Raw genomic sequence first — 22,032 nt, 5'->3', positions numbered from 1 at the left:
CACTGGAATGATCCTCCTTAGGTTAGTTTGAGCTCAATTTACTTAAAAATATGGGGCAAAACCACCATGTTGCACTGCTAAAATATGGCTTGATGTGTCTAGAACACAATACACATGGAAGGCAGTGTATTACCCTAAAGTTGTGTCTTTCTCCATGCAAACTACAAAAATTTAAATGAAAAAACTAAAACTGTAGAGCAGTTCTCCATATGGTGGTTTAGAGGACCGTGGCTACAAATGACCACAAGAGGCCAAAAATAAAGCCAAGAGTCAGTATGTCATAGGGATGGCCTGGCCACACCTTCTTTTCTTTAATATACTGGCTCTCTGTCTCTGAAAGATCACCCTTGCACTGGAATGATCCTCCTTAGGTTAGTTTGAGCTCAATTTACTTAAAAATATGGGGCAAAACCACCATGTTGCACTGCTAAAATATGGCTTGATGTGTCTAGAACACAATACACATGGAAGGCAGTGTATTACCCTAAAGTTGTGTCTTTCTCCATGCAAACTACAAAAATTTAAATGAAAAAACTAAAACTGTCCTAACTGGGTGAAGGAAAGACCTACTGCAACATGAGATATGCAAGAAAAATGAATCTTGTTCTGACAGATGCCTACATTTCTACATCCTGTACCCTCTCCTCTTCTACCCATTCCCTGGTTGAGATGTTAGTGTCTCTTCCAGCATATACCGTAGTCATCTCAGACTTATTAATGAGAATGCCAGGGCTTGGTTATGCTCAAAATAATAGTTCTTCAGATTCTTTGCCTCCAGGCAGTGAGCAGAGCAGTGACTCAGTTTTCTCTCCATTCCTATTCACTTTCCTCATTTAAAGCCAATTTTGGGACAGGAGAGAACGGTTTTCTCTCCCTCTCCCTATGCCCTCTTCTTTCATGTTCTGGCAGCAAATGCACTCTGCCAACAATATTAAAATTTTCTTTGAAATTACTCGTTAATTCCTTAGGTTGTGGCTGTGGCAACTAATTATTCTCTCTGATGTTCAACAAGTTTTCCTTTTTTATTTTGACTTAGGCCGAAAGGTGTCCTGTTTGCACGTCTCTCAGGTTCAGAGGCAGGCATTGCTTTCTGTTCACGGGTTACCTGAAAAGCCAGGTGCTATTCAATTGGACAGGAAGTACATCGTGTGTGTATGGAATGTCTGGCAGCCCTCCAGTCCTCAGAAAGTTTTAGTTTGTGAAGCAGAGGTACAGTTCCTAGTCATTACACAATTGCCTATTGAATGAATGATTTTTGGATGCATATTGTGCTGTTCTGTCCTGGTATAGTGTATAAAATTTCTTTATAAATCCTGTACAGTTGAATCCAGTGAATGAGACAATACCCCCACTCCACTCCACACTCTGATATTGGAGAGCTGAGAGAGGGTCTACGTTCACCCTGACTCCATTTTACAGTTCTCTTCTTCCCTTCCCCCCCCCCCCCGGGCCAGAGGTTTCAAGGAGCCATCTGTCTCCCCAGCCATTCCCATGCAATGGAATTATACCTATCAGCTTTGCAACTGTGGGTAGGGACAATACAGCAATGCTCTGGAAAGAAGATAGGAGGTTTTCGGCAGCCTACGTTGGCCTGCCATGGAGCCAGCATCTGTAGCTTTTCTGGACTTATGTGGGTTGGAAGAACACAGATATATTGAGCGGATCAAGTCTTTAGCTCCCTTTCAATTATAAACCTAGTATATTTGTTCCTACCTTATAGGTGTCATGCTGCTGCTTTAGTCCCAATAAAGCAACTTTAGTATTTGCTGGAACAATGGATGGTTCATTGGTAGTATGGGATCTCCGAGAAGACTCAAGGATGCATCACTGTATGAAGTTAAATGAAACTGACTGGATTTTTAGATCTCCAACATTTTCTACTGGTTAGTATGACGTGTCTTGAACGATCTTTTCACATTCAGTTAAGGTATCATAAATTATGATAAGAAATGTTAGCTTCTTGCTAACCTAGTTTGGCCAAATCAGAGATGATGTATAAGGTGGTAAAAGTTACACATCAGTAATGGGTGTAAAGGAATGTCAGTTGCTGTAATTTACACACCAAAGGATTGGAATAGAGAGGTGTATCAGGAGAGCAGCTGAGCATATATCTCCACTGCAGGTGGGCACATGCATCCCGGCGTGGGTAGACAAACATGAACTAGCTCTGCTCTAGCTAGCACACTAAAAATAGCAGTGTGGCCATGGGCAGTGGTTTGGGCTAGCCACCCGAATATAATCATACTCAACCACCTGGGTACATACTTGGGTGGCTAACCCTAAGCTTCCACAGCCGCACTGCTATTTTTAGTGTGTTAAAGTGTCTGCCTGCCTGCTCTGGGAAGCACACTCCAGCTATAGCAGAGACATACCTTATGGGGGAGTGTATGTTAAAATAGGCTACTCCCCTATTTAAGTTGCATAATGAAGGACCAGATGAGGTCATTAGCTAAATCAATTTAGCCTCCCTTACACTCACTTTGACTCCCTCATATATCTTAGCATACATTTAGATTTCTCTTATTCCTATTTATAACCCCACTTCTTGACATGTGTGGGATTTTCAGGAGCATCCAAGTGACTTAAGAGCATAAGTCCTATTGACTCTCTATCAGACTTGTGCTCTTAATTCTAATACTGTACTTCTGAAAATCCTACCTGTGTAATTTATATCACCTCAGAATTGTATCCGATTACTGTAATATTTGTGGTGGGATTATCTCTCCATGACCTTTTATTGCCCATGTATCTATCAGGCATTGTAGCAACATAAAGTCTTAGGGAATCATAGTAAACTTCCACATAAGCCTGCATTGCTCATGTCTGTGAGTTTAGCACTGTTCAAAATTTGAGTGTGACTTTTGACATGGGTTGATTGTCAGGTCAGGCCTTTTTATGATGGCATTAATTCAAGGTAAATGCACAGTGAGGATCACAACACTGAAAAAAATATGTGTGTTGGTCTGTTTTGTAGGATCATCACTCCCACACCAGTGTCTCGGAGACACAGGCCCAAAGTCAGAGGTGCTGTGTGAGATGGAGTAAGGGGGACTCAGATTCCTTTCCACTTACTTACAGTCATTTGCTGTTGTGTAATAGAGTCAAAGTTGGTGTTACTTACACATCGAGAAGCTAGCGTAAGGTGTAAGAGTGTGTGGGTGTGACCTACTTTGCTTAGACCTCCTGACCACCTTCTGTAGTGGGTTTTCGTCCTGTGTTCCCTCTTCCAACCCCTTGGCACGTGATTAAAAAAACTTTGATTTTTTTAGGCTCCCTTAAATGCAGTGGGCCAAATTCAGAGATGATAAAAGTTTTATATCAGGCATGTAAGTTACATATTGGTAAGCAGGTGTGGGTCTAAGGATCAGCAATTGGATCAGCAGGGGCAGATCCTTACACTTGTGTAAAGCCCAACTGAAGTCAATGGGATTCCACACAAATGAAGAGTTTGCTCATGCAGATTTAATTTCAGGATCAGGTAGGTAAGTGATTTTAAACTGGTATAATTTATATGTTGAAGAAGCCAGAACAAAGTGTATATTCTATCAATTTAGACTCTCTAGATTACCTGAGCCTCACATGAAAATTGGCCTACCTTATCTAGAGTTACATTGCACCACAGAATGGGAGTCACTTCAAAGCAACAGCCCATCTTTAATCTACTTAGGCCCTCTCATTATATTGCAAAGTGAGTCCCACTACTTTAATTCTGTTTTTTTAATATAGGAACCACATTGAGAAATTCATCATTTTTAAAAATTAGATGATTGTTAATGTTTCATACCCAACAGTAATAATCATGCGGGGGTATACATTATTTGGCTATTGATGGAATTGTTAAGTGATTGAAGATCTTTGGTCTTGTGCTGCACAATGCAACAGTAGCCAAGTGTGTACATCCTGTTGGGGCTTATTGCTTATATCAACACAGGGATTTTAGTACTGCACTTATTGGAGCTGAATATCTTTAATCTTAAATGAGACAATTCAGTTTTCAGCAGCAAATCTTTGGAAATCGTAATCTCTGACAATGGGGTACATAATGAAATGACTCCTCTAAATATGTATTTGCTTCTAAAATCTTATTAAATGGTAGATATTTTCTAATTAAAGATTATTCTTTTTGGTGTACTGCTTCCTTTTTCATAAACAAATTTGACATCTCCGGAAGAATTATTTTTCTACCAGTTTTGTCTTTCCCAATTAAAAAACACTGATTTATTTGCTCCTCTGTTGATGCTGATGAGGCTTGCAATTATTATAACTGTTTACCTTTTTTTGAGTATCAGTAGCTTTAATAACGTCAGAATTGTACAAAAAAATAAGTGGAAGCTTGTGTGCCTGATACCATTCTGGGAACAATATGTATTACCTGCTGCTGTAGAGTTAACAAGGGAGTAATGTAATGTAAGTGCCAGGTTTTTGTTTTACTACGTTTTTGTAAAGTTTAAATTTTATTTTAAAAGATTTTAAATCCAAATGGGTATAACATTTTAGAAACTTTACAAAATCAATAGTGTAATAAAAATGGCACTTCTAGATGACCCTTCTGGAGACCTGTATGGTCTCTGTCAAGGACACCCACAGCTCTGGAGTTATTTTGTTTTAGATCTGATTCAAAACAAATAAATAAATGTTCCAACATGGTTGATGTACCATTATCAGCACAGCACAATCTAGAGCAAAACATGGAATCATATGCTGACTGCCTCCCCATCTCTCATTACTATTTGGGTCATTTACCGTTGAACTTTAAGGCTAGTTGATTTTTTTTAAAATAACTTTATTATTCAGACTTACATAAAATAAGATGAAAATAAATTTAAACATGCTTTCATTAACGTAAAAGGGAAGTAATCAGTGTGATATTTTCTATTACAAAATGTTATATGGTCAGTCCTAGCTAATTTACTCTTCCTTCATGTTGCTAGATGTTGTTTTGGTTATGGTCCTGGGATACAGTCTTAGTCCATTTTTTTGTTGCTTTTTCAAAAGCGAGTTCTTATGTACATCTCAACACTGTTGATGGTCCTTTTCACTGGAGATTTTCATAGCCAACACTATGTTTTATTCTGAAAAAAACCCTCAACTGTTTTGGGTTTACAGCTGGTGAATATATCATATCTGAAGATTTAATAAAAGGAAGGCATCTAAAGGCATTTTTATTTCAGAAGGTGAAGAAAGCTACTAGAGGGAGGCTGTTCTAGATTTGATTTTGACAAATAGAGAGGAGCTGGTTGAGAATTTAAAAGTGGAAGGCAGCTTGGGTGAAAATGATCATGAAATGGTAGAGTTCATGATTTTGAGGAATGATAGGACGGAGAACAGCAAAATAAAGACACTGGATTTCAAGAAGGCAGACTTTAGCAAACTCAGGGACTTGGTAAGTAAGATCCCATGAGAAGCAAGTCTAAGGGGAAAACCAGTTGAAGACAGTTGGCAGTTTTTCAAAGAGACATTATTAAGAGCACAAGAGCAAACTATGCTTCTCATAAACAAACTAGGGAAATGCAACTTAGATGGAGTTACTATAAGGTGGGTGCATAACTGGTTGGAAAACTGTTCCCAGAGAGTAGTTCACAGTCATCCTGGAAGGGCATAACAGTGGGGTCCTGAAGGGATCAGTTCTGGGTCCGACTCTGTTCAGTATCTTCATCAATGATTTAGACAATGGCATGGAGAGTACTTTTATAACGTTTGCGGATGATATCAAACTAGGAGGGGTTGCAAGTGCTTTGGAGGATAGGATTATAATTCAAAATGATCTGGACAAACTGGAGAAATGGTCTGAAGTAAACAGGATGAAATTCAATAAGGACAAATGTAAAGTACTCCACTTAGGAAGGAACAGTCAGTTGCACACATACAAAATGGGAAATGACTGCCTAAGAAAGAGTACTGCGGAAAGGGCTCTGGGGGCCATAGTGGACCACAAGCTAAATATGAGTCGACAGTGTAAGACTGTTGCAAAAAAAGTGAACAGCATTCTGGGATGTATTAGTGGGAGTGTGCAAGCAAGATATGAGAAGTAATTCTTCCGCTCTATTCTGTGCTGATTGGGCCTCAGCTGGAGTACTGTGTCCAGTTCTGGGCACTACATTTCAGGAAAGATGTGGACAAATTGAGGAAAATCCAGAGAAGAGCAACAAAAATGACTAAAGGTCTAGAAAACATGACCTATGAGGGAAGATTGAAAACATTGGGTTTGTTTAGTCTAAAGAAAAGAAGACTGAGAGGGGACATTATAACGGTTTTCAAGTACATAAAAGGTTGTTACAAGGAGGAGGGAGAAAAATTGTGCAGAAAGGGAGGTTTAGGTTGGACATTAGGAAAAACTTCCTAACTCTCAGGATGGTTAAGCACTGGAATAAATTGCCTAGGGAGGTTGTGGAATCTCCATCATTGGAGATTTTCAAGAGCAAGTTAGACAAACACCTGTCAGGGATGGTCTAGATGATACTTAGTCCTGCCATGAGTGCCAGGGACTGGACTAGATGACCTCTCGAGGTCCCTTCCAGTCCTATGATTCTAAAACCACAAAAGCCATAAAATGTTCTAGATATTTATTCAGTTTTTGCTTCCCTTGTTGAGACTGTAACTTGGATGGATCCTTCCAGCTGTATGTATTTGTTCCACAGGGTCCTGTGCTCCCTTCACCCTTTTCTGCCACTACTCAGATTAGATTAAGAACCACCTTGTACAGTTTTTCAGCTTCTGCTTTATGTTGGGGTTGTCTGCAGCCACGTGTTCTGCAATGGTCCATGATCAAGATCTAGCTACTAACAACCAGCACTAAAAATACCTTAAAATGAAGCTCTGTCTTCTTTTTTGTCATGTAACTGCATAAATACTCAAACAAATTTTCTTCATATTTTTTCCATAAACTTTCATCCTTGACCGAGTTCTAGGTATGGAGCAAATTTTAACAGCAGAGTGACAAACCCTTGGACAAACAGGTTTTTATTAATGAAATGGCTGAAGCCGTGGTGCAAATGATGCTGCAAAGTTTCGTATTGTGAAAAATAAAAACAAATAATAGAAGACAATTTACCACTACTATTTTGTTAACTTAAGAACTATATTTTGCAGAGTTGTTTTGAATTTTTGATGAAGTTCATTATTTGCCATTCCTGATTAGTAATCACTAAATCCTAAAACAATAATCTGAAAATGTGTAGGGTTTGTTGTTGTTTTTGAAAATAGTACAGTGATTGTTAATTTCTTAACCACAGATGGTGTTCTCTCCTCATTAAACCACACATATCCTGTACTGGCAATAGAACCTGTCTCTACATCTGTCTGTAAGGAACATAATTATGGGCTCTCACACCTATCTTCTCAAGAAGGTATGTGAACTGCTCTCCGAAGGATCAATAAATGTGGTATTTTCTTTTAAGTTAATAGCTGTTATATTAGACATTTTTCAAGGGTATTAATCTCTAGTCCTAGCCAAATTCCAATTCTTAACTGCATTCTGCCTTCTTAAAGTCCCCTGTATTTCCATTTGGATACAGCATTATTCTTCATATTCTGCCCTAAACTATTATGCATTGTTAGTGTATGCTCTTTTACCGCAAATGTGAGTGCATTTCTGTCATGCTCCCTGTATGCAGGGCAGTATTGTATCTTCCCATGGTAAAATGCACAAGATGGGGAAAGATGGCCCAAAAAACTCCATAAGGTGAACCTTACGGAGTTTCTGCCAAATATTATCCCTCAGCTAAGAGGTGATACCATCTGAATCTGTGGAAAGGTTTGTTTCTGATACCACCTGCAATGTGCCACTGATCCTGGCACCTCTTTCTGTACCCTTACCCCTGGGGTCCCCAACATGGTGAGTCATACCGACAAGTGATGTCATCGAGAGACGTCACCACTGAAATGCCGCAGAAATTCGGCGGCATTTCGGCGGATGCTCCACCGCCGCCACAGTCCTTCGTCTGGCGCCCGCCAGACAAAAAGGTTGGGGACCACTGCCTTACCCTAAATTGCCTAATGACCCACCTCCCCTAGAAACATTGCTACCTCAGGAAACATGCTACTTTTGATGCTGCCCCAAACTCCACCAGGGTATGTAGTAGAAGACATAGGTGTACTAAGTGCAAATTATTATTCTAAAACTCACAGGGTCCAGAGGAGAGCATTCTGCACAGTCCAGCTGTTATCTAATTTGGCCTATTCCCACTTCTCATTCTGCCCCCAAATCCCTGCAGAACCCAAACATGTAGAAAGGTGCAGAAGGGCAACCTTGGACTTGGTGGTGAAAAAGAGAGTATCCAGTTTGACTCCTCTTCTTTCCTTTAATGGGATTAGGGCACTTTCCTCTCTGTTATGCAGCACACAGAAGAGCTGCATAGGGCCCATAGTTAATATAGCAGTTTGGTAAATATTTAAACTCTTTGGTATAATTCAGGATGAAGGTACTATGTAAATGTAAGTTGTTATTAGTACTGTATCAGTATACTTTTCCCCCTAGAAATGTCAGGCCTGTCATTCCAGATAGCTTCAATGGATGAAAACGGGACTCTCAATCTGTGGGTGAGTAAATAAACATGTATGAAAAGCAGGAATATTGCACTTTTGAAATTATAATTTTTTTCTATAAAAATGCGGCATCCTTCACATTTCCAAGATTTTAGGTAAGAGTTTCTTTCGAAAAATGTGGCAGCATTAGCCATTTTATTGTCATTCTCCCAGAAATGCCATGACTTGGCTCCCTAAACACCGCAACGTTCCAATAAGGCAGAACTATTAATAGGTATAAGCAGCAAAGAATCCTGTGGCACCTTATAGACTAACAGACGTTTTGCAGCATGAGCTTTCGTGGGTGAATACCCACTTCTTCGGATGCAAGTAGTGGAAATTTCCAGGGGCAGGTTTATATAGGCAAGCAAGAAGCAAGCTAGAGATAACGAGGTTAGTTCAATCAGGGAGGATGAGGCCCTGTTCTAGCAGTTGAGTGAAAACCAAGGGAGGAGAAACTGGTTCTGTAGTTGGCAAGCCATTCACAGTCTTTGTTTAATCCTGAGCTGATGGTGTCAAATTTGCAGATGAACTGGAGCTCAGTAGTTTCTCTTTGAAGTCTGGTCCTGAAGTTTTTTTGCTGCAGGATGGCCACCTTAAGATCTGCTATTGTGTGGCCAGGGAGGCTGAAGTGTTCTCCTACAGGTTTTTGTATATTGCCATTCCTAATATCTGATTTGTGTCCATTTATCCTTTTCCTTAGAGACTGTCCAGTTTGGCCGATGTACATTGCAGAGGGGCATTGCTGGCATATGATGGCATATATTACATTGGTTGACGTGCAGGTGAATGAACCGGTGATGGTGTGGCTGATCTGGTTAGGTCCTGTGATGATGTCGCTGGTGTAGATATGTGGGCAGAGTTGGCATCGAGGTTTGTTGCATGGATTGGTTCCTGAGCTAGAGTTACTATGGTGCGGTGTGCAGTTACTGGTGAGAATATGCTTCAGGTTGGCAGGTTGTCTGTGGGCGAGGACTGGCCTGCCACCCAAGGCCTGTGAAAGTGTGGGGTCATTGTCCAGGATGGGTTGTAGATCCCTGATGATGCGCTGGAGGGGTTTTAGCTGGGGACTGTATGTGATGGCCAGTGGAGTCCTGTTGGTTTCTTTCTTTCGTTTGTCTTGCAGTAGGAGGCTTCTGGGTACACGTCTGGCTCTGTTGAGCTGTTTCCTTATTTCCTCGTGTGGGTACTGTAGTTTTGAGAATGCTTGGTGGAGATTTTGTAGGTGTTGGTCTCTGTCTGTGGGGTTAGAGCAGATGCGGTTGTACCTCAATGCTGCTTGGCTGTAGACAATGGATCTTGTGGTGTGCCCGGGATGGAAGCTGGAGGCGTGAAGGTAGGCATAGCGGTCAGTAGGTTTTCGGTATAGGGTGGTGTTAATGTGACCATCAGTTATTTGCACCGTAGTGTCTAGGAAGTGGACCTCCCCTGTAGATTGGTCCAGGCTGAGGTTGATGGTGGGGTGGAAGCTGTTGAAATCGTGGTGGAATTTTTCCAGAGTCTCCTTCCCATGGGTCCAGATGATGAAGATGTCATCAATGTAGCGTAGGTAGAGAAGGGGCGTGAGTGGACGGGAGCTGAGGAAGCGTTGTTCCAGGTCAGCCATAAAAATATTGGCATATTGTGGGGCCATGTGGGTGCCCATAGCGGTGCCACTGATCTGGAGATATATATTGTCATCAAATTTGAAATAGTTGTGTGTGAGGATAAAGGCACAGAGCTCAGCAACCAGTTGTGCTGTGGCATCATCAGGGATACTGTTCCTGACAGCTTGTATTCCATCAGCGTGTGGGATGTTTGTGTAGAGAGCCTCTACATCCATGGTGGCCAGGATGGTGTTTTCTGGAAGGTCACCAATGCATTGTAGTTTCCTCAGGAAATCAGTGGTGTCACGGAGATAGCTGGGAGTGCTGGTGGCATAGGGTCTGAGTAGAGAGTCCACATATCCAGACAGTCCTTCAGTGAGAGTTCCAATGCCCGAGATGATGGGGCGTCCAAGATTTCCAGGTTTGTGGATTTTGGGCAGTAGATAGAATAGCCCTGGTCGGGGCTCTAAGGGTATGTTGATTTGTTCCGGTGTTAGTGTAGGGAGTGTCCTGAGTAGATGGTTCAGTTTCTTAGTGTATTCCTCAGTGGGATCTGAGGGAAGTGGCCTGTAGAATTTAGTGTTGGAGAGTTGTCTGGCGGCCTCCTTTTGGTAGTCAGACCTGTTCATGATGACAACAGCACCTCCTTTATCAGTCTCTTTGATTATAATGTCAGGATGGTTTCTGAGGCTGTGGATGGCATTGCGTTCTGCACGACTTAGGTTATGAGGCAAGCGATGTTGTTTTTCCACAATTTCTGCCTGTGCACGTCGGCGGAAGCATTCAATGTATAGGTCCAGACTGTCATTTCGACCCTCAGGAGGAGTCCATGTGGAGGAACCAACAGGACTCCACTGGCCATCACATACAGTCCCCAGCTAAAACCCCTCCAGCACATCATCAGGGATCTACAACCCATCCTGGACAATGACCCCACACTTTCACAGGCCTTGGGTGGCAGGCCAGTCCTCGCCCACAGACAACCTGCCAACCTGAAGCATATTCTCACCAGTAACTGCACACTGCACCATAGTAACTCTAGCTCAGGAACCAATCCATGCAACAAACCTCGATGCCAACTCTGCCCACATATCTACACCAGCGACACCATCACAGGACCTAACCAGATCAGCCACACCATCACCAGTTCATTCACCTGCATGTCCACCAATGTAATATATGCCAGCAATGCCCCTCTGCTATGTACATCGGCCAAACTGGACAGTCTCTAAGGAAAAGGATAAATGGACACAAATCAGATATTAGGAATGGCAATATACAAAAACCTGTAGGAGAACACTTCAGCCTCCCTGGCCACACAATAGCAGATCTTAAGGTGGCCATCCTGCAGCAAAAAAACTTCAGGACCAGACTTCAAAGAGAAACTACTGAGCTCCAGTTCATCTGCAAATTTGACACCATCAGCTCAGGATTAAACAAAGACTGTGAATGGCTTGCCAACTACAGAACCAGTTTCTTCTCCCTTGGTTTTCACTCAACTGCTAGAACAGGGCCTCATCCTCCCTGATTGAACTAACCTCGTTATCTCTAGCTTGCTTCTTGCTTGCCTATATAAACCTGCCCCTGGAAATTTCCACTACTTGCATCCGAAGAAGTGGGTATTCACCCACGAAAGCTCATGCTGCAAAACGTATGTTAGTCTATAAGGTGCCACAGGATTCTTTGCTGCTTCTACAGAACCAGACTAACACGGCTACCCCTCTGATACTTGATATTAATAGGTATGTGATCTATGTGGTCAAATCAATCAGCAGTGCTGCCTGATGGGAACCTTGCTCACATTTATCCGTTTCTTGGGAAATCTCTGTTGATCCACATTTGCCTACCCACTTCATTCACTTTATATCACTATAGGTGTGACAATCAGTCACTGAAACTGAGGTGGGAAGCCACACTTATAGCATCTTGGAGGCATCTTCAATCTTTTGAAAATATTTTTTACACAAAGAATAGCCAAGATGTGGTAATGTATTGATTTCCTAGTCAGAAAATATTATAGGCAGATTAGTAACCCCACTTTGTGGATGATACGTATATTTGTCTTTCTACTACCTTCTAATTCAGGGGGTCTCAAACTGGGGCTCGGGACCCCTCAGGGGGTCGCGAGGTTATTACATGGTGGGTCGCAAGCTGTCAGCCTCCACCCCAAAACCCGCTTTGTCTCCAGCATTTATAATGGTGTTAAATATTTAAACATGTGGTTTTAATTTTTAAGGGGGCGGTCGCACTCAGAGGCTTGCTATTTGAAAAGGGTCACCAGTACAATAGTTTGAGAACCACTGTTCTAATTAATGTGCTGAAGTATCTTTTTCTTGTCAATTTTTAATCCTAATTCTGATAAACTAGAAATATTTCTACTTTATCCTAAGTATCAGACTAATCCTATTGTTTGCTAGGTCCTATTATTGCAATCAGATTAATTTTGGGGAACTAGTGGATTAATAAGGGGATATATAGCATTTCATCTCTGTATAACCAGTTTAAACCCAGCAAAGCTCCTGCTAATTTTATGGGGAGCAGGATTGGGCCTAACAAGAGGAAAAAATATATAGGGCTAAATTATCTGCTACGTCCAGGTTACCTTGGTTACAGCATGTGATTGGGGGGGTAGGGTAAGGGCCATCCCTGATTCCCTGCCCATACATACCAGCTATAGGCTAGAGCAGCCCAAGGACTGCTCTAACTTGTTCCAGCTGACAACTGTCTCCATCTATCAGCTAGGGATTGTTGGAACATATCACACTTCAGCTACTCTTCCTCCTTGCCCTGACATGCTCCCTGTGCCAAGGTCTCTGGGGTGCGTAGTTTAGGAACTGTCTCTGCTAGCTGCCTACCCACTGGTGACTGCCTCACACCAGGGAATCCCCAGCAGGGGACTTGAAGCCTCTCTTCTACCCTCCATTTTTCTGCATGAGCAGTGCAAAAGGAACAGAGCAGGGCAGAAAATCCACACACTGTCATTATAATGTTAGTCTCAGTTCTGATATAGATACTGTAACGCAGCCTGCAGTGACTCAAGTGCATGAATACCAATCTCAGTGCAGACTATTAAAATCCAGGGCACAAACCCCAAATTGGTTGTGAGTTCTATACTTAGATTTCACCAACCAATTATCAAATGTAAACTCTTGAGGCACTATAAGAGCTTTAACATGGAGTCATAGACAATCCCCTTGGGTACTCTGATCTGTCTTACCAATCAGGTGAGCTTACCTTTGTGATAGATGATCCCTTCTACGAAGAATCACAGCAATATTCAGATTTTTCTCCCAGTCCCAAAGGACCAGTCACTTTCCCCAGGTCAGTTGTACCTTACATCTCAGACCAAAGACAATATTATATACAGATGTATTAAATAGGAAAAGTAAACATGAGAGTTATTTACCAGTTTAAAACAGGTAAACCTATATACACATGAGTTACAATCTTAAGTTTCAAAAGGTAATAGAAGTGTCTATAATCAGCAAGATCCATATGTCCTTTAGAGCTAACCCAGACTAAGCACCTGAGGGTCTCTTGATTATCCCTAGAAACACTTTGCCCCCCAAAGTCCAAACAGCATAGAGGTACCTTGTTCCTTTTGATCAGGGTTTTTAATCCCCCTCCTGCCAAGTGTTCTGAGCTGCAAACTGAGTTGATGGGAGGAATCAACTTGCATGATTCATCTTCATGGGCAGAGTGGGAGAGAGCAGAACAACAAATGGCTTTTCTCCTCTTTAATAACATCTCACAATAGTCTGTCTGATATTGATGGACCTTTCCTGTTGGAAAGGATGTAACACCTTCTGTTGAAGAGCAGCCCTTCACACTAATTAATGTCTCTCCCATGTCTGGTGATTTACACAGAGGCTCACAATACAACCACTCAACTATTACCTTACAATATGGAATACAGATGTTATAAGTGAGATGAATGCATGCAGCAATTCACAAGCATTCAATAAAGACTAAACACGTTCTTATAGTTCTAATACCTATACTAGCACAGAGGTGAGCCAGACTGATTCCAGTTATATATTTGACAGTGTTCAGCTGAGACATAGGGACTTTCGCATGAGCTAGTACTAGGTCTGCCAGCCTCAGAGATGCTCAGGGATGCTCAGAGTGACAGGGAACCTAGAATGTCAGTGGAGGTTTGCTTAATATTCAGTATTTGCTCATTTTGAATCATTGTCCTTTTTTAGGTAGCAGTTGAATTACAAAAAGTGGATTTGGCTGGTTCACAAAGTGATTTAGGTAAGTACTATACATGAGAGGATCAATTAATAAAGCAATCTGTTTTTGTGTGGAAGGGAGAAAGAGGTCATTGGGAGGCAGTTCAGTCAGTGAGGGAATGCTCTGGGAATTTGTAGGAAGAAGAGAGCGCTCGTGCCATTTTGCGTTTATGCAGAAGCTGGATCTGAATTTGGGTCTATATATTGTGTTTTGGGAGCTCTCTCATCCCTGCTATCAGAACAGCCATCCCCTTACTGCTCTGCCAGCTCTTCCCTTCTGGGGCACCTCATTTCTTACACCTTTCTCAAGCTCTCTGGCAGTTCTTCCTTCATCCTCACTGGAACAGATATCCTTATCAATCCGCCCGCTCTTCCTTTAGCTTTAGTCAAAGTTGTAACTTCACTTCCAAAGCAGCCCCCAATTTTCATTCTTATAACTGTCTCAAAGACTCTCCTTTTGTGGCTGAAACTTGCTATATTTGGTTTCAGACCAAAAATCACATTTTCCTCCCAAAATTGAAGAAGATACATTCAGCCATTTTCAGGTCATCTGAAAATACATGTTTTCCACTTTGAACAAATTAGGACTTATGTTTATCGATAGCTTAAAGAAGGCTGAATTTTTAAAACTGCATCATTTATATGTCTCTTGTACTCAGTAAGGACTAATTATCTGGTAAGTCAACAAATAAACAACCCCATGCTATTTAAAAACATCACATTTAATAATAAATCTATAAGCTTTATAATAATAAGACTGTGTGTCTGCACATCTGCAGTAAAAATGTGGATGAAGTTTTTAGTTTCATAAGCTCCTGTACCACTGCGAAGCTGCATAATTCGCTAAATCTGGATATTTTGTGTATCTGTAGATATGTGCAGTTTAAAAGCTATGGAGTTGTGTCAAACACAGTTGTGCCAGTTCAGCATACCAGCCCCAGCATTTATTTTTTCTCTTTGTAATGTTCCTTTACAATAAGAAAAATTCAGTTGCCAGTGCAGTTCTCTTTTAGAATTAATACAGTATGGTAGCAGTGTTCTTGGTAATATTATTACATGTTATCTTTACTGTGTAAGGTGTATTTATTACCAATGGTCCTAATGATATAAATGTGTCATTTCCATCATTGGTCTTTGTATAGTAATGTTATGATGTGATATTGCATATTATCAAAAAGAGAAGACCGGCAGAACTAATACAGATGGTAATTCAGTTGAAGTTCTAGAGGTGATAATTTTAGAATTAAAATGTCCATTTCTCTCTTTTTTCCCTTCTTCCTTCCACTTCCAACAGTAATTACACCTTTTTAGGATTTGAATTCTGTAGCCAATAATTTTTCTAAACAACACATTTCATCTTGTCTCATCTTTAAGGACAATGCTTTAACTGTGAACTTCCCTGTATTTATTAATTGGGATCTTAATTCTGTTTTAACATAGTTATTTTAATACATTCTATTTAATTCAACAATGATATGTGATTCTTGATATTTTATTGAAATTTGAGTCCCTGGTTTAAAGAATAATTATTTATCATTTCAGGTTTAATTCCTGGAGGGAAAGTAAAGTTAGTACATAGCTCTACTGTTCAGTTGAATAGCAGGTAAGAATACAGTATTGATCCATTAAATTGTGTATTTATAACTCATTGAGTTAATTCTCCCCTGGAACTGGGGACATTATTGTTATCTAATATATATTGATCAGGATTTTCAGTAGTTCATTATGTTGAAAATATACACTTTTGCCAGAGATGTCCATTAACGTGTTAAAATATGGGAGACCTTCCAGTTTAAAGTTTTTACATTCTGCCTCTTACTGTGCATAGACAGATGAATGTGGCCCAGTGTTTTAAACAAATATTTAACACTCAGAACCAGTACCACCTTCTAGTTGTTGTAGTCACCAGGATGCAGTATATACTTGCATTGCTTTGGGAGAACAGTTCCTGGTTATTTATATTATCTTTTTCATTTGCATTTCCTCAGCCTTTTCCCAAAAGATATCCTATGCCTGAGGAAGCCTCAAACACTGAATATTAAGTTTCTGCCTTCTAATCCTAATCATTTCATTGTTGGAACAGACATTGTGAGTAACGTTGTAAATTTCATTGCATTATTCTCTCCTCTCCTATTACTGTAATGATAAAAGCTGTCTATTTTCTTTGGAATTATATGGGGACTACATATGTAAATATTTACTGTTTGAAATTATTAAAAATAGTTTTATTCTAATTAGTAATGATCTTTAAGTGGAGTAGCTCTGTGTAAATTGCCATACATAGGTTTTTATTTAATATTAATGCTGATGATACAGATGATTTGTTTTTGTTTTGTTTCTTATATTAACAGGGTGTGGTAAGTCATGGTGCAAGACATGATTTAAGAGTACCTCCAAAGCTGTTCAAACCCCAGCAGGGTGGACCAAGATCAATAAGAGCTAATGCAGTTGATTTCTCCCCTTTTGGAAAGCCAATATTTTTGGTATGGAAGGCTTTTTATTTAACAGTAGTTTAATTTTAAATTATTTGGGGTGGGGAATTTCTAAGAGTTCTAACTCGACGCATGTAATAACATTCAATTTACATTCCCAATTCAGAACCCTCTTGAGAAGTGGCAAACAAGTATTGTATATTAGCGATTGAACTCATCATATGCTGAGAGATAAAGCAGCTGTCTTGCAGAAACAGAGTGACAATCCCAGCACAGCTGGTTATCCTTAGAATGTATTGCCCACTCTCATTAAGACGAGGACCATTGTTAGCTTGTAGGTGCATCATGAACTAGGTAACCTGTTTCTGCACTCTTATCTTATCCCATACCTCAGTCTGAGTTGTTTCCCGTTTGTAGATAGCCTGGACACAAACTTTCTCTTCTGAAAGTTTACTCAACACTAGTTTAAAATGATTACAATAGGATTTCATATCTAGTTACCATGTTAGTTATGTTTGAACTACTCTATGATAATATCATATCTGCCCCGATTTACATCACTTCAATGGGATTGCACAGATTGTAAATCAGGCTGATATTTAGCCAACAAACATACACATTCTGTACTGCCTCTGCCCAGAACCAGAACTGACGTTCTTACTCCATGGGATTTTCCACCTTGGTCTGGGATAAGTTTGGTCAGATTCAGACTGTATTGTCCAAATCTATAAATATAAAGTAATTTTGGATGAAAGCAAATGCAAAATGAAGCCTGCTTTAATTTTAGCCGATTTAGCTCATTGTGGTACTGGAAGTACTATGTAATCTTAAGCCTATAACTCGTTGGATGGACCTGTGGCTAGTAAAAGCACATACAGAGGTGGGGAGAAAAAGGGATTGGGACATTTAGGGAGATATTAATATTACTTCCATTAAAAAGCAGTTAATCCTTTTTTAAAAAAAAACATTTTGTGGCATAGACAATTAACGTTCCATACCTAACCATCCTTGTTTGGGAAAGGTTATTGTGGCCGTTGTGGCAAAGCAGCTGGAGTCATTTGACTTCCTTCACACCATTCAGACCAACATTAGGCTTGTATGTGGTATGAGGACTATGCTGGACACAATGGTCCGTCTGATAAGAGTGGACAAGGATGGACATGCTGATTCTTTTTGATTTGCCAATAACTTTCAATATTGCTGACCTGAGGTTCTCATGGACACTAGCAAGAACAGAGTTATATTTTATGACACCTGTTCCCTCCCTGTTGAAGAAAACCCACAGTGAGAATCATCTGCTCTAAGCGCTTTGTCTTCCAGAATACTGCACATTTCTATTCTTTCTCCCCTCTTCTACAATGTGTATGTGAGGAAATGAGGAAGATAGTAGATGGCTTGGCAGAATCAGACCTTAAGGACCCAATTCATGCACACCTTCAATGATGAGACAGATATCCCTTTCATCACTTCCTTCAGATACTTTGTTCTATCCATCAGCATTACCATTGTCTTGTCTAGAATAAGCTTTAGCCAATTTGCTGTAATCCAGACAATTAAGCTAGCGAAGGCATCAATCTACGCATGTTTAATGAAAGCAACAGAGTTGAATGTCACCCATATATTTATGGTAAGACGGTCAGAGAAGTCAATGACCAAGCTCCCATTGATTTCAGTAGTGCAGGATCAAGGCCTTAGTGAGATTTGCAATCTGGGGGTCCATTTGAATCCTTGGCTACTCCTGTGGCTCAGTAGACGTAGCCAGGAGAGTTATTTTGTCTGTATCTTGCTAGGAGGTTGCAGATTTTCCTATTGATGTAGATTTCATCCCAGTATGTCTTTGTGACCTCCAGATTGAGTTATTGCAATATGCTCTGTATGGTGTTACCACTGAAACTTGAAATCATACCAAAAATTAAAAATTGGGTAATTCTTGATATCCACACACTGAAGTATTATAGTGACACATAAATCAGATAACTGTGCTTGTATTTTAAAGACCAAAGCCAAATACAGTATAGTTGAACAACATCACTGACCTTTTCAACAATAGGATTGTAACTTAAATTTTAATTAGTTTGTTTCTTTCCCAGATAAGATTTTTCTTTGTGTTGCTGTACAGGTTGGCTGTTCAGATGGAAGTATTAGATTGCACCAAATGACTTCAGAGCATCCCCTCATACAGTGGAACGACAGCACAAATGGCCAGCCAGTTATTGCCCTCCAGTGGGCTCTCACAAGACCTGCTGTGTTTTTTGTCCTGGATGCATCATCTACTGTTTACATTTGGGATCTACTGGAAAACGACTTGTGTCCTGTAGCCAAACAAATTATCCAGTCAGATAAGTAAGTAAATTAAATTACTTTTTCTTTTTCTTGCTGTTGTAAGATCGGAACATAACACTGAATCTGTCTTTTTGTTAAAGGTTGTTGGGGTTTTTTTGCTTAACTTTACACCTCCATTAGAGCATGAATTTATTATTGCTGTCAGCGAGAAACTTGCATTATGCCTGATTTTTATTTACACAAACACTTTTTTTACCTGCTCTGGCAGTGTAAAGAGGCCTTACAGTGAGTGACTCTTTACAGTGGAGTGACCATTCCAAGGTCCTTTAACACTGTCAGGGAAGAGGAAAATGGTCTCTGTAAATCACAACAAAGCACAGTGTCATCAATGGGATTTTCTGCATGGAGCTGCTGCAGCATCAAGCTGTTATAGATGGTCACATTCTGTTCCCATTTAAGTCAACTGGATTACTCATATGCTTAAAATCAAGCATATGCTTAAATGTTTTGCTGACTTAGGGCCAGAACAGTCAGCACCTTACAGGATCAAACCCCAAGAAGACAGGGAAAATATGAAGAGTTGAAGAGAGGGATACTATTAAAATGCATACATATATAATATATATATAGAAATAAATTATGATTATTTTTCCTGAGTGGGAACAGGAAACTTTTACTTCTCTGCCCTTACTTTCAAATATTACTTTGTATAAAGTAACTCAGCCTGATAAGAATCTGGCTAGGATTGCTGGCTTATGTAAGATTTGGGGGAAAATCAGTATCAAATGTAATTTTTAAAAGCTGCTACAATTATTTTTGAAATGTTGTACAATAATAGCTATTTTACTTGAACTAATGTTTAAAGCATGATTAGGCATTTGATCACATGGAGGCATTGCACCAAGATACAAATTTCTCCTTAAAATATATGTATGTGAATGACTGCAGCTGATTGGTCATTTTCTTGTTGCTTGTCATAGTAAAATATGTTTCTCTACATTTCCATTTCTGGCATTTTACCTGGTTTTTTGGCAGATAATTCAGTTAATTATAATTTCCTATTAGAAAGTTTTTGAAGTGCCCAGTACACATTTGGGGTTGATAAACAAACAGGTTTTCAAGCGTTTCCATTTTCATTCATTTTGTCTCAATTTAAAAAAAAACTCCTCTTTTGCTTTCAGGGTTATGACTATGGTTGTACTGGGTGAACCGGAAAAAACAAATGGTCTGTTGGGGATCGTATTGGCCAAACAATCTGGAATAATAGACATTCAGTATGTAAAGAAGAGGTGGGCATTACCTCAGTCAGAAGAGTCGGAAAAACTACAGTTGCTCTTGCAACAATCCTTATAAAGCAGAGAAATTGTCTTTTTCTGCGTGTACAAATATGGCTGGCTATATTTAGAATTTTTCATTTGATTACTGTAATAAAAAGATTTATAATTTAAGAGCTTTTGCATTTTATATTGTATATATTTTACAAGAATGTCAATACAGTATTTCAACAGAAGATATTTTTGTTAATTATAAAAATGACAGAACAAAGCTTGGTAATATTGTACCTGAAGGAAGATAGATCGTAGATGTAAAGATATTTTACTGAAAAATTTCTATAAATGTTCACAATTCCAGATTGTGAATATATATAGATACTTTTCAGTAAAAAAGTGAAATTATATTCCTATAAAATGTGATATGCTGCTTCTCAATATTGCACTTTGAAGAAAACTATATTCTAAGTGTAAAGTTAAATGTATACTTTTCTATAACATAAAAGGCTGTTGCCATGTTCAGGTTACCTTTGGAACTTTCTCAGCCTCTCCACAGCTGTCATTTTTGCATAGGCTAGACCATACCCCGACGTGGAAATACTTGTGTAAAGACCAGAAAAGCACACAGGGTTACCTTTGTTGAGTGTCCTCTGCATTCTCTCATTCTCGGTGGAGTTTGTCCTTAGCAGAAGAAATGAGGCATCCTTCCCTCAAACCCTGTGGAACCCCAATATCTGCTGGGTTTGCAAGACTATCCACAAGGAGGCCCTATGCCTCTGCACTGATTCTGGGCAGCCTTCATCTCTGTTCATACTCCCTGCCAGCATGACTTTGTCAGGGATTCCTCAAGTGGCACGGAACCTTTGGGTCCCTTGTTATAGATGTTCCCAGCATGCATGGGGCTCTGCAGAAGAACTAATTCAGCCCCAGGTTGTATTAACTTGCCTATGGAATGTCTGCTGGGAGATATGGCCCTCCCTCATCCCTTCCCCTCTGATTCTCACCTCCTCCTTATTGGTGGATCCTTACATCTGCATTGAACCCTCCAAGAAATCCAGAATGGGGAGACTGCAACCAGGGAGACATGGGGGTTAGACTAGATGACCCTTGTGGTCCCTTCCAGTCCTTTGATTCTATGTCCATTTGCACCAATTTAGAATCCTTTACACATCAGTAAATAGGCATAAATAGGTCTAAGGAAGTCTGAGTGTAAAATAATCTGATTTAAACTATCTCATCCATCTCTTCTGACTTTGGCCCTAAGAATTTGCAAAAATAATTGCTAGTCATTAAATAGGTCCTTTAATTAAGAGCCTCACATGCATATGCTTAGGACGTGCTGACCTTATGTTTTCTGGTTTTTCCAAACTTTGCAAATAATCTGCTTATTCCATTTACCAAAAATCCAAATGTTCTTTGGACTAATGGAATATATAAGGTTTTTCATCATAAACTAAATGATATTTACTTGTTTATTGCTACATTTAAATAATTCTAAAATAATTATCAAATTCTCTATATTGAGAGGAGGATGGATTTGTCTTTAATAATTGTTTTTATTGCTCTTTTCTAATTTTGGGCTGGAGTTGTTGAACCTTCGGGGTGAGACTCGCTGTGGAAACCTTGAACACAAAAGTAATATGTTTAGAAAAGTTATAAACTACTAAAAAATTGAGGTTTGGATGGAAATTGTACCTCACTA

The 22,032-nt window shown here is 39.8% G+C and overlaps 1 protein-coding gene across 3 annotated transcripts in view; it reads left to right on the top strand.

Annotated features, from left to right (window-relative positions):
* The window catches only part of DYNC2I1 (dynein 2 intermediate chain 1), a 66,167-nt gene extending 45,660 nt beyond the window's left edge, over nucleotides 1–20,507 (top strand). For all 3 annotated transcript variants that reach the window (XM_045004867.1, XM_045004864.1, XM_045004865.1), the window contains 10 exons: nucleotides 1,037–1,209; nucleotides 1,721–1,883; nucleotides 7,233–7,346; nucleotides 8,477–8,538; nucleotides 14,315–14,366; nucleotides 15,887–15,947; nucleotides 16,333–16,432; nucleotides 16,696–16,827; nucleotides 18,896–19,119; nucleotides 20,241–20,507. In XM_045004867.1, coding sequence (XP_044860802.1) covers nucleotides 1,037–1,209; nucleotides 1,721–1,883; nucleotides 7,233–7,346; nucleotides 8,477–8,538; nucleotides 14,315–14,366; nucleotides 15,887–15,947; nucleotides 16,333–16,432; nucleotides 16,696–16,827; nucleotides 18,896–19,119; nucleotides 20,241–20,412 — 1,253 coding nt within the window. In that variant the 3' untranslated portion in view covers nucleotides 20,413–20,507. The remainder of the gene's footprint in view (nucleotides 1–1,036; nucleotides 1,210–1,720; nucleotides 1,884–7,232; nucleotides 7,347–8,476; nucleotides 8,539–14,314; nucleotides 14,367–15,886; nucleotides 15,948–16,332; nucleotides 16,433–16,695; nucleotides 16,828–18,895; nucleotides 19,120–20,240) is intronic.
* Nucleotides 20,508–22,032: the final 1,525 nt, after the last annotated feature.

This window comes from Mauremys mutica, chromosome 2 (assembly GCF_020497125.1).
Source record: "Mauremys mutica isolate MM-2020 ecotype Southern chromosome 2, ASM2049712v1, whole genome shotgun sequence".
In the NCBI taxonomy this organism is placed as follows: Eukaryota; Metazoa; Chordata; order Testudines; family Geoemydidae; genus Mauremys; species Mauremys mutica.
This window is presented reverse-complemented; position numbering and strand designations above follow the sequence as displayed.